General features: G+C 34.9%; 1 protein-coding gene across 13 annotated transcripts in view; it reads left to right on the forward strand.

The window, feature by feature from the left end:
- The window catches only part of RIMS2 (regulating synaptic membrane exocytosis 2), a 448,647-nt gene that overhangs the window by 49,696 nt on the left and 380,564 nt on the right, over positions 1-18,387 (forward strand). For 10 of the 13 annotated variants that reach the window (XM_085053372.1, XM_085053378.1, XM_085053373.1 and 7 more), the window contains exons 2-3: positions 8,696-8,728; positions 9,119-9,205. The exons of the other annotated variants lie outside the window; for them this stretch is intronic. In XM_085053372.1, coding sequence (XP_084909498.1) covers positions 8,696-8,728; positions 9,119-9,205 — 120 coding nt within the window. The remainder of the gene's footprint in view (positions 1-8,695; positions 8,729-9,118; positions 9,206-18,387) is intronic. 13 annotated transcript variants of the gene reach the window in all.

An 18,387-nucleotide genomic window follows, 5' to 3' on the forward strand; every position in this document is an offset into this window, starting at 1 on the left:
TCTAAAATGAAACTCTACTTACATTAGAATTCAACTAATGTTCTGAAAAGGTCCTAATTGTGTTTGATTTCAATGTGCTAGCTTTTGTATCAATTTTAAAACTGAGCTCTGCTTCATTTTATGAATTCCTTGAGAATTTCAGTTAATTGCAAAACAGTTTGAGGCATAAGTAAAAAATAATGTCTCATCTTTCCAATACAGAATTAATAGAAATTGCATTAAGTAAGGAAAATTTTAATCCAGACACTGAAATAAATATCCTGTAAAAATCCTTATGATTAAAATTTTGACTTAAAATATTTAAACCTTTTTTGAATGCTTTCTAAGAACAATTGTAGGACAAAACCTTTTATGGCATTTGATTATCCCCTGATTGTCCATGAAGTTCACTCTGGTAAAATTCTCTTTGGAGATTACAGATTTACTCAAGTTTGAGTAGTCTTGTACACCTATATGTCACATTTGGATCTATTTATGCATGTGTTGTCACTATAATAATGGGAAATGTTTGCATTTTTATCATGAACAAGACTATACAATTCACAGTCATCTTGTTACAGTCATCCTTATTTCCAGAAGTAAAGTATGGCTTACTGTAATACAGCTATTGTAGTACATTTCACACATCCTGTAGGCAAGAATGTAAAACATTTTTTTTCTCTTTACACAAAACATACAAGATTACACTGGCAGACCAGAGTGCTATTCCAGCATTTCTGTGTAGAAACCTGATGTTTTGAAAATACATCTAGGCAAAATTAATCTTTGCTAGAGTTTAGATTGTAGAAGTAACTTAAACGTTTTTTCAATGCAAATCTTAATCAAGACTTGGTATGAGGTCCCCATAATTATTGAAAATTACATCTAATAACAAATGTTATGTGATAATTGGACAATTTTGTCTCTATTTCTTCTTGGAAAATTAGAGGAAATCCCAATAGTTTTTTCAGATTTGATGCCTCCTGTCTCAGGTTGATGTCTTTTATTCTGTGTAAGTCATCTGCCTTATGTGGAAATATCCACATATCTGCAGGATTTAGGAGAGTAACATGAAATTGGAGAGAAAAAATTAAATCTAAATGAAACTATTTCCCTCCCCCCATTGAACTGAAATACGCATGTCTCCCTCACACAATCTGAAAAGCCCTGACTTCTCTCTGATCTCAGTGCTCCTATTACTGAAAAGCCTCACATGGGAGCCTAACACTTGTTCAAGGCCTCTAGATAAGTAGCAACTGCCTTTGTTCAGGATGTTTTAGCTGGTTTGACACTCATTTCTGTGGTTTTACTATGAACACCATAACAAATAGCAAGGAAGAAGTCTGGCTGAGTAAGGATGTGTGAGAAGCAAAGGAGCTCTCATTTGTATAACACAGTATCTCTGTCTCTTACCCCAGAAATGAATGATAGGAAACATTTCTGCCCTGAAGAGTTTCTATCCTAAAATAAGCAGAATATGATTTATTTTGCTGGTTCTGAAATAATGAAAACATACCATCAGTTTCTTCAGTTTTCATGTTGAAAGTACGGGGCTGTTGAGCACTATGTTTTTGGTTGCAGTGATCCACATTTTAGTAGATATTTTATAAAAATATTAGTGTCAAAATTTCACTTTGAGACTTACTTGTCTGGAACCTTAGATGAAACTATTGCATTTCTAATTATCATTTAAATGTCAGAGTAGTCTTATCTTGCAGAACTTATGTTTATTGGTGATGTACATCTGAGGTTCATGCAGGGAGCTCATTCAGCCTGGACTATTATACAGGAGCATGTATATGCCTCTGCTTATCTGTAAAGTATGTATGGTGCTTTCTTGTTGGTCTTACATCTTTGAGATAACTTTAGTTTGGATTTCAGGAGATGTTTAAACTCTTAAGCTTGGATTGAGATAGGTTTTAATTTTATTCTGTGTAACACGTATTGTTTCTAGCTCAGGTACCCAGCTTCTCCACCTGCTTGTTCACTATTGTCAAATATCTGATTGCTTCTCAGCTACTGATTGTGGAGGTGCTTTTCTGGAAACTACTGGTACTTTTGTTACAAACACAACAAAATTAGACAGTAAAATCACCTGCATATGTCTTTAGGAAAATATTCCTTTGGAAAGACTTTATTGTCCAAAATATGATCCTTCTCAATTCAACTACCTATACTCTCTAAATTAATAAAACACTTGGAACAGTAATATAAATTAAAGACATTAATTTTGATAAAAAATAGTTAAGCTGCATGTTCTTCTGTGTATATTCTTATAGCATCAATAGGGTAATCAATGCAAAGAATCAATTCAGTTAATATATAATATTTTACAGTTAAGCAATTGCTGTGGATTTATATTTGACCTCCTTTCGTGGAGTTGAACATACTTACATAATTCAACTTAATTAATCTGTAGAGGTACCTTCTCAAGAAAATAGTCGATTGTATTTGAGTATATGTGTGTGTTAACTCCACTATTTTGTCAAGAGTGGATGCAGGCAAAGTTACATACTGTGCTTGTGTCATGTGTCTTGACTTCCAGTGTGTGAGTGTAGTCACTGCAGACACTGGAACTAATCCTTTTTTTTTTTTTTCATTTGGTGCAGGGCGTATAATGTAAATGCTGCTACAAAGATTTAGGAAAAAAAGAGAAAAAGTCCACAGCACGCAATCTAGAAAAATGGATTAATGGACCTTGCATGCTAAGACAGGGTGGTGGAAACTTCTGAATGTTGCTGCAGCTGATGATCTTCCCTCTTTTTCAGCACAGTTAAGCTAAGGGAATGGGTATTCCCACTGTGGTTTGGATATAGTTATGCACCAAATGCAATTTTTTTGGAGAGAAAGAATGGGAGGCACAGGGAAGCAAAAAGGAAGGGAGGTTAGAATTTTATCACTGTTTCTTTAAATCTATTTTATTTTCAGTGCCATTTTCAAGGGTGTAAGTTTCAGAGGAGGAAGTTGTTCTAAATTAAGAAATATTCCCAGTGGTAAATACTTTTAGAGATTATGATGTTCATGTACTATGACAATGGGAATATATAAATTCCAGAGAAAGCTAGTTACATACCTTCATTAAGATCTTTTCACTAGTTGTGCATTGAAAACACATTTGCTACTTATCAAATGATTTTGGAATATTTCATATCTGCTTATAATTGTAGACAGTTATTGAAGAGAGAGAGAAGACTTCAAGGATTGTGTGTTGGCACCTTGACTCTTATGAAAGCTGCGTCAATGCACTGTCATCTGGGTTAGCAGGGTCTGGAATGCAAAAAGAACAAATGCTAATCCTGAGAGTAGTATTCAGTTTAAATCACTTTATAATACAAGTGGTTATGAAGTAGTTAGCATTCATGCTGCTGTTTTTATTTGAAAGTCAGCCACTTTATAGACTTTTTAATGTGTATAATATAAATCTGGGTTTGAGACAAAAGTGCTTGCTGCTGTCTTCTCTCAACTGTTTCTACTTCTTTATTGTGAACAAAGCTGGAGGTCAGTGTCAGTATGGTATCTGCAGAGGAAGCAAAATGTGACTATTCTTTTTATAGATCTGAGACTATCCCTCATCCTTCCTGTATGATTTGTTTTGGGAAAACCAGATAGTTTGGTGCATTAATATTTAATCTTATGCTGATTCTTAATCAAGTTTAGTGTAACATGCATTGCTCATTGAGTCTACTGCAGATATATTCTGCTTTGCCATTAGAATCTATGTTCTCTAAACTTTAACATTTCATGCAAGTGTCCCAGTCTCTGGATTTCCTAGGCAACATATTTAATAAAAATAACTACTCTAAGGCATCAACAACTTCATTAAATTGGTACTAACAACATCAATTACAGTATTAATAGTGGTAGTAAAATATATTCAGATTTTTTTCATGGATGAATTCTAAGCAAAAGATTGACTTGCTTGTCCAATCTTCTCAATTTCAACAAAAGGGCTAGAAAAAACTTCCATCCTAGTCTATCCTAGTCTACTGAGTTGCTTAAGAAATAAGAAAAATATAGAATATGAGAGAGCAAAAGACTGAAACAACTGGCCTGTAGCACTTTTTAATGAAAGTGATGTAGTGTGTTATATGCTTTATGCTCAACTCAGTGTTTCTAGGAGACATTAGGTACATCCAGTTTAATCCTGCAGATTAGATCTCCTTGTGCCTGTAGGTCCATGGATGTCAAAGTTGTGAATCTTGAGAGTTCTACTGGGTTAGAGGTAGATATTAAGATGTTTATCCCTGCCAAGGATGGCTGATTCTGAAATCTGGATTCCCCAAACGTCGTTGGGGGAATTGATTGAAAAGAATTAATACAGTTCCCTAGGAGGTGTAGAGTGTGTTTTAAGTGTTATTTTCATAGACTGAGGCACCTGAATTCCTCCCCCATGATCTTGTGTCTATGCATCCAAGTATGTTAAAGTAGAGATGAACTCTGGTAACAGAGTGTTTCTTAGTTTACCTGTCTCCAAAACACCTTTTGGAAAGAATGTTTTATGGTTTTGATATAGCAGATTTTAGAGAGAAGCTTTTACTGGTGGCAGTGGGCTGAAAAATAGAAAAGTGTTAGGAGTTTAAAGGGATAATAATAATTTTAATGTTGATGTTTTCATTACTTAGTCTTCTGCTTCCATTTTTCTTGTTCTCTTTCCTCTTCTTTCTGTTCTGTTCTCTTATTCATTCTCTGTGCCAGTGGGAATAGCCTTAATCTTTGAGGAAATTTTTAGTACACGGAGAGGATCTAACATCAAAAACTGTTCAGTGAGACTTGAGATTTAACTTAATGATTCTAGCTACTGGAAAAGATCAAAGGGGTCTGGCACTTGCACTGTATAGGCTTGCAGAGGAACACAAGAGTAATGGTGCTGTGTATGATTCAAAGGGTAGAGGCTTCCAATAACAAAGTGCAAAGTGTAAAAATTCTTTATTGTTGGCAAGTAGAAAAGTGCTGGCTTGTTTTCAAGTGGAGTAGTGTATGGAGTTGTGATCTGTGCAAAAACAAATTGTAACAAAATTCAGAGTCCTCTAACAGTTTAGAATAGGTGGTAAAATACTTAGTATTCTGCACCATCAGAGTGCATTGTCTCAGTCATTGTTGATCAGACATATTATCTGCAGCCTGTTGATGGTTTTAGTAAACAGGTGTTGATCAGAATTTGTTTCTAGTGAATAAGGAGAACTGGCACCGTTCTTGGTAGAGTTTTGAGTGGATAGGATTGAAAAGACATAGGAAGGTTAAATGAAGACAGGTAATCTGGAAGGAGCAGAATGTAGTTACACTGCTTGAGATATTTCAGTTGGTCTGTTGAGAAAATGGACATTTGGGGGTTTTCTGATCTGGCAATACACTTCTTTTAATCGTTTGCTGCTGATTTTTGACAGGAGGGGAGAATGCAATGCATAAACATGGGAGTACACAAACTAGTGAAACACAAAGCAGCTCTTGTAACCAAAGGAAATACAACTCTGTGTGCATGTAGACAGGCATCAAATATCTGGAGTCTCCTCAGCCCTTTTCTGCCAGAAAAAGATATTTAAACCACAGCAATGTTAAAAATAGATTCAGTGCATTTCATCTAATATATCATTATTTCTGTCAGTTGCTACAACTTGTAATTTCATCTGAATGAAAGTCTTTTGGAAAGAAAGTCAGAGAAATTAGTCTGTGGCTTTCTGATTTAGATCCGGAATCTGTATCCATTCTCTGACCTTGAAAGATAAATACCTGTGCTGTATACCTGAAGGGTTCAGGCCTGTTGATCCACAAGGCTAATATTCATTTAAAATCATATGGTAGAATCTATTAATTCAATAGATTTTTTCATAATTTCTTTTCAAATTGTAGTTTGCCTTCCATGCTTGTTATAAAGTCAAGGAAGATAATTTCCTAATCCAGGGACTGAAGGATGTATGGAGAGTGCTCAAGGAATGCGTCACTGTTATATAATAATGGCAGCTCTTGTCCTCACTTAGCTGCAGTGTTGGAAAGTGTATAGTGAATGAGACACAGAATTGTAGGAGGAGAAAAGATTAATTTATAAGAGAGATATTTTGAATTGTAGGGTCATATTATATCCTGACTTAGCACACAGTGTTCCTATAAAATGCTGAGAAATTAATTTTAAATGCAGGTTTTCAACATGTCTGCTAATGGACAATGAGTTGTATTTAATGGTGCAAAACTAAAAATTGATTTTAAGATTTTCAAAAATACCAAGGGTTTGCAGCTGCAATTGAAATCACCATATATATACTACTACGTAAAGATGCTAGCTCCTCTTGAAAAAAACATACCAAAGATTTCAAACAGCACACTTAGAGTTTTAACCCAATTTGATCTCAGTTCCACATGTGAAAAAATAATGATCGTGGTCACTATCTAAAGGAAAGATGTTGTTTGTAATCTGATTATGTGAAGAGCTCAGATTTCCTTCTTTAGTTCAATAGAAAAATTCATAATGAAGAAATAACTTAAAAATAAATGTCAAGTAAGTATGTTTGGAAATCATGTAAGGGAAGGAATATACAGGTTAGTGATACATTCAGTTTTCAATGCCCTGTTGTCAGGGAAGTCACATTTCAGTGTCCAGTTCTGTGCATGCAACTTAGAAGCTCTGAATTATTATCTGGGAATGTTTTCTTCTCACAGCTGACCATGGAGCTTTAAGGGTCATAACATTGGGGGATCTAAATTAAATGTCTTGAGCTACCTAGTGGGAAAAGGATGGACATGCTTTGATTTCCTGTCCCTCTCATTTCTCCTGCTTTGAATTTTCTACATTGAAAAACTAGTGTGGATTCTCTTGGTTAAAGATAGTATTATGAATAAGATGCATGGTAGAGTGGAATTGTAATGGCATGAGAAATTTTTATTTTTACTTTTAATTTTTTTTTTACATACCTGCTTGGTTTTTTGGGTTTGTTTGTTTATTTATTTATTTATTTTGATTTTGTGCTGGAATGTTACTTTGTAAATAAATGTCTAAAGTGCTGAAGAGGCAAAACCATGCTAGAAGACATTTTATTGTGTGTTGCATGTTCAGTTTTCCCTTTCTGTACAAAGCTTTGGAAATATTTTAGTGTTTCTTATTGTCCACCTACTTAATTCTTGTGTACTCACTGAATCCTGTTTATGGAGATATTTCCTGTGATATCATATAGTGGAGGAGGTATGGAGCTATTCTGGTGAGCTTTAGTTTTCTGTGCAACACTAAGCATCCACTTAAATTATGAGTCTGCCCTTCCTTTTTAGTTAGGTGAGAGTATTCTCTATAGAGACATTCAGAATATCTATTAGGAATCTTTCTTGGTTTTTGAACATATAGGGAAGGTAGATCCTAACTTGATATTTAAGAACAATCTCTGCAATTAGAGGATGTAAATATTCCTGTGGGTATATGTCACTATTCTTGGGTTTTGTCATGACTTAACCCCAGTCAGTAAACAAGGCAGCTGCTTGCTCACTCCCTCACCAGTAGGATCTGGGGGAGAATCAGAAGGGTAAAAGATAGAAAACTCGTGGGTTGAGATAAAGACAGTTTAATAGGAAAAGTAGAAACTGCTTTCACAGGCAAAGCAAAATAAGGATTTAATTCACTGCTTCCCATGGGCAGGCAGGCCTTCAGCCATCTCCAGGAGAGCAGGGCTCCATCAGGTGTAACAGTGACTTGGGAAGACAAACTCCATCATTCCAAATGTGCCCCCTTTCCTCCTTCTTCCCCGAACTTTATTTACTGAGAATGACGTCATATGGTCTGGAATATCCTTTTGGTCACTTTGGGTCATCTGTCATGGCTGCATCTCCTCCCAGCCTCCCATGCACCCCCAACTTCCTCACCAGTGGGGCACTGGGGAGAGCAGAAAAGGCCTTGGCTCTGTGTAAGCACTGCCCAGCAATAACAAAAACATCTCTGTATGATCATCCCTGTTCAGCATAAATCCAAAACACAGCCCTATGCTAGCCACATGAGGAAAATTAACTCTTCCCCAGCTGAAACCAGCACAGGTTTGGTATAGAACATCAGCTGGCTCATTTAAGTTAAAGCGTGTATTTTAGATGGAATATTTTCCTAAAGACAGTGGACAAATATTAATCAGTTCTAAACAGACCTATTATATGTATTATTCAGGCGTTTCTTTAAGCAAGTCCTACTAAAGGTCACTCGAGTAAAATTCCTTAGTCTTCCTTCCTTAGTTTTTAGTTACTTTGTCTTCAGATCCTGACATCACTGTAGTTTAATAAATGTAATGCAGAAATCCCTTTAACCTATTAGCTTAGGATATACATTTTAAATGGCATGTTATAAATTCACCATGAACTATGACTGGCAGTTTGGTTGAAAATAAAAATTAAAAAAAAAAATAGATTGTAGTTTATGTAACCAAAGCACCTTCCTTTGTGTTTATAGTTGAATGTATTGCTGGAAATGTTTTAACATGGTATTATGAGCAAAAAAATTGGAAGTCAGGTATGGTACATTACTGATTTAATTTTTAGTTATGTTTTAAAGTTTTATATACTTGGGACTCCCCATCTGTAAAACTAAATGGAAATAAGCCCATAGTACCACTTAATATAAACATCCAACAAAAATGAAAGGAAATCCTTTTAACTCAAAGTAGGAACTTCCCCCTCCTGTTTGATACAGATTTTAGGTCTTCAGAGTAGTTGTTTTCAACATGTTGCACTCAGTTGTGCAAACTTATTTTTTTAGGGTCAAAGAAGAGCAAAAACCACAGCCGACACAGTAAGTAAAATATCTTAAAGATGCAATAGGCTTGACTTTTCTACCTTTGCCATGTTCTGCTCTCTGCACCTTTGATGGTATTAGCTTTCACTGATACCTGATAGGCTGCAGGTAGTTTGTCATCTGCTTCCTGACTGGCTTGTAAGAGAGCTGCCTGTAGCTTCTTACTCATCCACACGTTAGCTGGATGTAGGTTCTCACTGCCTGCTTGTGAACTTGTAACACTTTACTTCCCTTATATCCTTAGTGGCTGACTTAGTTCTGCAGCTAACATTCCCATTGGCTCCTAGCTTTCCCGCCTCTGTATTTCTACTAACGTTGGATAAGAAAACATTCAAACTAGTGTGGTTTTATTGGTTATTCAGTCACATTATTTGCTTGTTTAAACAGGTGGTTTCCCTTTAGTGGGATCACTGAGCTGGTAAATAACGTTCTTCAACCACAGCAAAAACAACAAAATGAAAAGGAGCCCCAGACGTAAGTAAGCTGCTCTCTGTAGATTAAGTAATGTCTGTATAGCATTAGAGCATCCTGGAGAGTGTGTTTAAAACAATTGCCCATTTACAACATTCAGCTGAGGGCATTTTACAAGCTGAGCACCATTTGCTTTCCAACCCCTCATTTGAAAAGGGAAAACTGAAAATCAGGTTTTACTCTCCTTATCAGTAACTTAAGTGATCTTAATGCATTAGAGTACCGTTTAAGGAGTTACTACTGCTCCATTTTTTTCTTTTTTTTTTTTCTTTTTTTTTTTTTTTCTTTTTTTTCCAAATGTTCCACAGATGAAACTCCCAGTGAAGTGATGTGTCTTCGGTGCATGAGGAGCTGGAATGATAAGACATGTAGCATTATTTATAGCATGGCTATGCACATGCATGGTCAGAGTCATGCATAGAATGCTATATGAATCTACATCATATGTGTGAAGAGCTTTCTAAGGACCAGGAAAATGTCATTTTTTTCATACTTTTAGAATATCTGTAAAGTTTCCAAACTTTAGCAGATATAAGGAGAAATCTTGGGTCAGTCAAAGCTGATGAAATTTTGATGTGGATGGAGCCAATATTTCATCCATTAACCTTTTATGCTGTTAAGTCAGTACTTTGTTTGCTATATGAAAATTTTAAGTTTTAACAGAAACTGGCAAAGCTAGGACATTCCGTCTTAGAGTAGAACTTAAAGCATGGAGCTGAAAATATTCCTTTCATAAAGAAAAATGAAAAAAAAATTATTATTCTAAACTTTCAAATTCTTAAAATGTACTTCAGATGTTATTTAAAGTTTAAGCATTAAAGTTGCTGTCTTTTCTTTCTTCTAGAGATGGATGCCTTGTAAGTTTATGTAATAAAATAAATGTTTGCTTTTGAACTCCTGTGTAACTGATTTAATGTATACATATAACTTGTCAATTATTTTCCAGGCAGAATCAATTTTTGTTTATTTTTAAATATGTATATTTAAGTGAGCCTTCATACTTGTGGTTTATGAAAACTGTGATGTTTCTTGAGAATACACAGTGAGAAGATTTCATGGATTAAAATGGAAAATAGGACATTTAATAGGTACACTTTAAAGCAGTGTGTTATTATGAGCACTATTTCTAATATTCTCACTTAAGGGCTTATAAAATTGTATATAATATTAATGACTAATATTTTATTTTTTGGTTATTGTTAGGTACTGGCAATATTACATTTTGTTCACAACACCTCAGTACTTTGTATTTCCAGTTTCCTTAACTCAGCAAATATTTTTCTGCTTACCAGTGTTGTACATATGGAGCATATGGCTTTCAAGAAACTGGAAACAGTGTATGGGCAGTGTAAACAGTTGAGTTATAGTTAACAAAAAATATTTAAAAATGGTTGCTGTTATTATGGAAGGATTCTTTTGAGCGGTGATCTCTTTGGGAGCCACTTTTGTTCTGTTTTTATTATAGAATTAAGAAATTAATTTATTTGTATAGTCAATTTATAGATACACATCTCCCAGTCTTGTGCTAACATGTAATAGTAAAATTATATTCAAAAACTATCCTGAAAACCCCAAACTATTTTTATGATATTATGATGCCATTCAAAAGGATAAATGCAAAATGATGTTATGTAGAGGTAGTTTCTGTGGTTGACATAGGACAAAGAAAAATGGTGTAGGATAATATTCTTTGGCAGAGAATCAGGAAGCCATAATCAATATGCAAGCTGAGCTGTAGCCAGTATCATGAAAGAGATTAATGTCATATAGGAATGTACAGACACTAGCCTGGAAGCACTGTGAAGAAGTTTCATGCTGCTAGGCTTTGGTAAGATCTTACCTGGAATAGCATGCCCTTCAAATTGTAATTGTAATTTGTAAATTTTGTTGTAATTGAGTGGAGAGTTGTAAATTCAGCAGGGTTGTAATTCAGTGGAGAGTAATAACAATGAATAGTTAGGTGTCTAAGAAACATGGTATGTATTAGGAAAGAATCAAACACATGAGTTCATTTAGCCTCCTGAAGAGAAAATCCCAGGGGATGAAGGAGACGGACAGAACACTGTTGAAAAATGGAAAGGAATAATCACTTTTCCATGTTCATATCATGGTGGAGCTCAAAGGAGTAAACTTAAGTTGCATTAGGGAGGAATGAAAAATGGAAAGAAAACTTAAAATGCTTGCATACTTTTTTTAGAGCTTGTATGGATGCTGTGAAAGCCTTAAGGAGCAGGTTTGGCAAGTATCTGTTAGAAGTGACACAAGTGTATCTGTTCCTGTGCTGGGACGAGAGAATGGACTAAGTGACTTTTAAAAGGGTCTTCCAGTACTGTTTATTTGTGATGATTTCATTAATGTATTAATTATCAGGATTTATTTTGTGATTATTGTAAACTTTCTGGGAGAGAAGTTAACAGAAATACTAATGGTACACCTTTTAAATTTTATTTCTTTTTCTGACATTAATGGCTTGCAAAGAAATATTGTACTGGAGAACATTGTGGGACTCTGGGGGAGGAGAATAAATGCCTGTAGAAAATTTTACCACTATTCATACATATTGGGGCATTTCCACTTGAAATCACTGTCAGTATCTGAGTCTGATTTCGAGATATGTCTAATTGTCCACATTTGCTGATGAAAAGACTTATTTACAGTGAATCTGGGGAGGACAAATTGCGGTGAGAGAAAGCAGGAAAGAAGTCAGTAGTGTCTGAAAACAAGGTATCAGGTTGTAGATTTCACTTTTGCTCTGGAGAAGGTATTTTTGTAGAACCATTGACATGTGTCCTTATGGGCAGAAGTAGGATTAGTCTGATGCTTTTGGACACAAATTCTGGACCACAAATCACAAAATGGTTGGTGTTGGAAGAGATTTCTGGAGGTCATCTCACCCAATCCTCCTCCTCAAGCTGGGCCACCTAGGGCCATTGTTTACGACTATGTCTAGATGGATTTTGAATATATCCAGCGATGGGGACTCTACAGCATCTCTGGGCAAGAGATACATGTGCTAGTGCTGGGACACCCTAGAATAAAAAGTGTTTCTTTCTGCTCAGAGGGACCTTCCTGTGCTTCAGTTTGTGCCTATTGCCTCTGATCCTGTCACTGGGCACAGCTGGAAAGAGCCTGGATCCATTCTCTTTGCACTCTTCCTTCAGTATTTGTATTTATTGATAAGGTCCCCTCCCTGAACTTTTTCTTCTCTAGGCTAAAAAGCACATTGTTAATAAACAATAGATGCAACATAGTGTCAAAAGTTGTTAAACAACTTTTTTTAAATTTAATGCTTTAAATAATATTTTCAATGTTAAAAATAATTTAAAAATAAATAAATTATTTCATTGGTTTTTTGTACTTTCACTAGGATTCTAGGAGAGATTAAAACATGTACATTGCTTAGCACAACATGGATTTTTTTTCTGCTAAAAATGGCTGGTCAATAAATAGATATTTATGTTTTTCTGGAAGTCATGTTGTCACTATAAGGAAATGAAGATTGAATATTACTGTGAAATGATACTTAGTAAAACCTTTTTTTGAGTATTTTTCTGTAAATTAAATTAATTTTTCTATTGGTACACCACCAGCAAAACAGTAAAATTTTCTGTTGATGAGAATTTCCAATGAATTCTAGTTAAAATAGATTGACATTTCTCGAATACTTAACATAAATCAATAGATCATTAGTTTTGTACTCTAAATTTACTTAATATAGAATATGTCTGCCAACCACCAGGTAGTTTTGTATATCTTCCAGTTATCTAACCCACATGTGATAGCAAACCCACATCAACAATTATTTAACACAAGTTACACTATATATAGTCAGTGGGTTTATTTACGGTCAGCGCAGTTCCTCTTCAGAATGGTTTTTAATAGAACCTGTAGAAAATAACACACTCCACTTGAAGGAATATTTTCTGGAAAGGGAAAAATAGGTCTCTGCAGCCAATACACTTGTGACTTTGGAGTCATGAGAAGTCTAACACTCTACTGTGTTTATTTTTGTGGGCAGTAAGGTAGAAAGAAAATAGAGAGTAAGTGAGTTCAAAATAAAATTATAATTTGCAGTATATAAAAAAACCAATACAGGGAGATTGTAGCTATTTTAAAGTAAAATAGAAATCCATAAAATAACTCTGAACTGTGAAACTGTTTTTGTCTCCATAATAAAATAAATATGAGGTGCCAAAACAACTTCTGTTGTTTGATTCTGATGACTTATTACAACTCTTACTGAGACTACTAAATTTGCCATTTGCAACACGACATTATAGTTGTCTGATTGTATGGTTGCCCTGGAACCATACATTTCTTGTATTTTCATTTAATACAAGAAATCCTTATTTATGATGCTTGGATTGGTCACAATGTTAATGGGTTAAGATAGCCATTTCTTCACTGAAAGGGTTGCTATGCGTCAGAATGAGCTGCCTAGGGAAGTGATGGACTCACCATCCCTGGAAGTGTTCAGGGAATGACTGGATGTGACACTCAGTGCTGTGGTTTAGTTGACATGGCAGTGTTTGGTCAAATGGACTCAATGACCTTGGAGATCTTTTCCCATATTAATGATTCAATGACTATGGTGGAACTCAGTTTTATCAGAAGACAAAGATAAACATGTTTCGAACAGGTAAATATAGTGATTGTGAGAAATACATTTCTATATTTAAATTGGAACCCAACTGATCTATTTCAATTCTAAAACATACAGGGATTTGTAATTCAGCAGAGTCACAGAATGCAATTAACTAAAAATAATTGATTAATAGATTCTGCATTTTTTATAAATTAAAGAAGTTTATTAATAGACTTTATTAATAAGGAATTGAAAAAATGTCAGGGAAAATGTATGAAACATATTGTCTGTGAAAGAGAACTAAACTTTAAACAAAACTGGAGTGTGATATAGGAATTCATTGAGAGTCTGGGGTTATAAAACAAATCTGCATATAGAAAGAAGAATACAACCAAAAATACTTAGCTGGCTAGCACTTAGCATCATGGGCAGCAAAAAGGTGAAAAAAGTCCCCCAAACTGACATAATCTGTGTTTATATACTTTACTCAAAGAGGAAACCAGATAAAAGAGTAATAAAGGAAAATATTTCCACTTATAAATAAGGTAGGGCCGAATTGGAGCTATATCTGACCTATTTTGTGTCCTAAAATCTCTAGATGTTTTGTGTTACGCAACATAATAAGTAAAAAATATATGATTGAAGAATGGAGTGTTTCCGTATGTATATGGATAGAGATGTAATGTGATGCTGACTAGAAAATACAGACTGCAATACATCGTAACATAGACCAGCTCCTAAAAGCTTTGTGGGAAGTATTTTCTCTCCAATTTCTGCAATTTTTCAGGGTTTGTGAATGTCACAGGCTGTGGCACTGCTAATATGCTGACAGCATCCTGATTTGAGCTGCTTTCCAAAAGAAATAGACAGTACCCCTAGAGGGATGACAGGTTGTCTGAATGAGATAAGCAAATAGATTTAGAAAATGCTGGCTTAAGCTTAACTTAAACAAGACAGAAGTGATACTCTTTTAATAAGAGGAAAGCATGTTAAGACTGCAGCTGAATCAATTACCTCAGTTTCCAACGGAACCTACAGTTAGGGCAGAGGCAAAAGGGGTTCTTGCAAAACATAGAGGTTATAAACTCATCTTGGCATTAACTATAACCCCAATGAATGCTTTAGTTTCTATTTTCCAAAGAAGGATTCTGCATTTCATTCTGTGAAGAACTGATGATAAAGATCATGCATCAGTTAAATGATGTTTATCAAATCTTGTCTTAGGAAGGTCAATACTTCTAGAGAGGATCAGTCCCCAGCTGCTGCATGCTACCAGCTTTACATTATTCATGACAATTTAATGTCTCTCTTCTTAAAATGACTGGGCATGTTATAATCTATAAGTAGAAGTGTTGTGAATTCTATTTTATGTGCAATGTTACTAGTTCCAAGTAAGATTATTCCAAGAAGTGGCATAAAATGGTTTTGACTTGCTAAATGAAATCTGAATCTTTTTTTTTTAAATCTGCCAGGGAATAAATTGGCGAAAGAATGGGTCTTATTGCTGAGGCACTCTGACTAAACTATGGTGAAAATAGGAAAGAAAAAAAAGTAGGTAATTATTAATTCTTGAAAATACAGATCTGCATCGTAGAGACATCTTTTTTTTTTTTTTTTTTTTTTTTAGAAGGGACTATTCAGTGCACCCATGGCTGCTACTATGTATAGAGTTTTTTCACGGATTATCTATAAATTTTCAACCATTCATGGTACATACATATTTATTTATATAAATTGGAGGGAAATTCAGATTTGTGGAAGTAACTTCTTAAAAACTGTTGTTTCTTTTTCTTTTAACCAAGGAAATACTATAATAAGCAACATATCCTTAGCTCTCTTGGAGAGTTTCTATTTTGTTAAAATAATCTCTTAGTCCCTTTGATGGAAATGTCTTATCAGAGACAAAGCAAAAGCAAAGGAGAATATCTTCTGGTTCTTATGTTTTGTTTGCAGGTTGTTATCAGCTTTTTTAATACATTTGCCTTTCTCTTCAAGCAGGTAACAGCTGTCTTCTCATAGTTGGATAGAAAATTTAAAATATATATGTGATATTACACTGATGAATTGTGGTCAGGTTCATGATTCTCACTGTGAACATAACAAATACCAATATCTGAAATTTCATGGGTTTTATATTACCTGAATCACTTTGCATAGCATGCTTTAAGTCATTATTTTCCATCTGGTATTTTTTCTTATTGAATTGATATTCCCATTAGGAATATAAGCCCAGCACAAAAACATTATGCTATGGGACAACAGTTAGGGTGCTTGAAACTGAAGGGAAGCTTGTGAGCTCAGTAAATCTACAGCCTTCCTGCATAGACAGAATCCTAGTCTGAAACCTAATGGAGAAAACCAGAATGTACAGCCAAGCTGTGCTTGGTATACATGATTTCTGGGCTCCAGTTAGCTGAGACAATTCTTTTTAATACACAAAAATTGTTTTCATAGATCATCTTCTTCAAACTCAAGATTTCTGTTTTTTCTAGTTTAAAGATTTTCTGATATCTCTCTCTGGCAAGTTTCCAATGTATTTTATTTTGGCTCTCTTCACTCTGTTACAGTTTTCCTCACCATGGATATTTGACATTTTTGTCAGTATTTTCTGTATTCTAAATATTTTACATTTCAGTTAATGTTATTGGATTTGAAGAATAGATTAACACATTATAATGTTTTCTGCATTGTCTAGTTTAAAAATATGTTAAAATACATCTTTATATGTTAGTGCTCTTTTTGGTTGAATTTTCCAAGAGAAAAGAATAAGCTTAGCAGTCAGAATCATAAAATCAAAGGATGTTGGAACTAGTTAGACTTTAATGGAACTGATCTCTCTCTTCCCTAAAGCCATGCTTCTGTGAGTCATACAGCCACCCTTGTAGTACTGTAAATGTGAAGAGATGCTCAGGCTGCACTCACACGAGACAGCAGAGTTATGAGTGTCTGTTATCAACACCTGAGAAGTTTAATTATGACACAATTATCTTGGGCTTGTTTTGGCATTACAGCTTCTGTTTCCATATGAAAACTGCTGATTTGAACTTTCTGCTGAGTTCAGTGCTTGTAATTAGGCTCACCTGGTATTATAGGCTCAGAGCTACTTTCTCCTGGAATGATACCCTAGACCTTTTGCATGAGTCTGTAGATCCAAACAGTCCTTCAGTACCTCTCCTCAATATATTTCTCTTTATCACTTTCTTGCAATCTGTTTCATCCTCTCAACATTTTACTTGGAAAAACTCAGCATGGCTTGTACCAAGGAGGAATAGCCTCCCAGGATACTATCACACATGAGTAAGGGTATGACTAAAGTAAGGGTAATAACTTGTAAAGTTTCTTGAGAGCAGTGTCTTTATCCCAGAGTAATTCCTATTTTGTTTTGGTTTGGTTTGGTTTTCTTTTCCATGTTAACTGTTAGTAAGAAGGCATGAACAAAATATACCTTCATTTCTTCTGCTGTACATGTTACTGAGTGAGTGAAAAATTTCTGGAAATAACTAGAAGATATTTTTAAATTATTGGATGAACTGGGAAGACAGCTGATGAAGAATTTGGATTCAGAGATGTATAAAAGATTATTTAGTAGTAAAAATAACATTCCCTGAAACAATCAAAGTGGCTTTCCTGATGACCTTAAACTGTTTAACTGTCATAAATACATCAGGCTTCTTAAATCAGTAGTGATTGGTGCAATAAAAAAGGCTTTCAATGGCTAGTTTTAATGAATGATAATTTGATATTAAAAAGATTCTAAATATTTTTATTTTGCACTGCAGGTAGAGGTATCAAGATCAGAGCATAATGAAAAATAATAAATATTCAGGGAAGAGGAGAGATTCAGTGATTATGGTTGAATCAATTATAACATCATAACTGCATAAGTACCCTCAAGATGTTGGATCAAATTCTTGGAAAATCAAAAATTAGGTTTACGAGTGAATACCAAATTTCAGAACCAGGAAGCAAGTTCCAAAACAGTTCATGCCAGTAACTCTAGAAATGGATCTGGCAGATACCTTTTAATTCTATTGCGTTTCTTTGCACTGAAGATGTTTGGCACTTCAGATAGGCCATCTGTGTGCTTTAAGCCATACATCTTAATGTTTCCTACTGAATGCAGGTACTAAGTACCTTTGTACCTCTGGAATGACTTCTACAAATGACCCAGCTGTGGGTAGTGCTGACTGCTTATATGAAGTATTGGGCACCTCCAGCTGCTGATGATATCAGTGGGAGCAGTGATTGTTCTTCATACCAAATTTCATATGGCAGTGGGTATTTTTGCTTACTTGCAGGTTGAAAGCAGAACCAGACCCGTCAGTCAACAGTATCTGGGGAATGCCTGGAGTCAGGAAACACAATTAGGCTTGCTGAAAATACAATTAGGCTTCCCAGCTGCAGAGCTTTACAGATGAAAGTTCAGTAATGCTAGTTATGTGCTTTTAAACTCCCAACTTCTTTCAACAACGTTTCTGTTTAATTGAAAGCTATGAGTCAATGTTGTGTTTGTCTCTGAGAGGGGTTTATTCTCTCAGTTGGGTACTTTTGTTTTGATGTATTTACAGAGGTTGATTGTGATACAATTTTCAGAGTGAAG

This window comes from Lichenostomus cassidix, chromosome 2, assembly GCF_008360975.1.
Source record: "Lichenostomus cassidix isolate B80296 chromosome 2, HeHo_3.0, whole genome shotgun sequence".
NCBI classification, from domain to species: Eukaryota; Metazoa; Chordata; class Aves; order Passeriformes; family Meliphagidae; genus Lichenostomus; species Lichenostomus cassidix.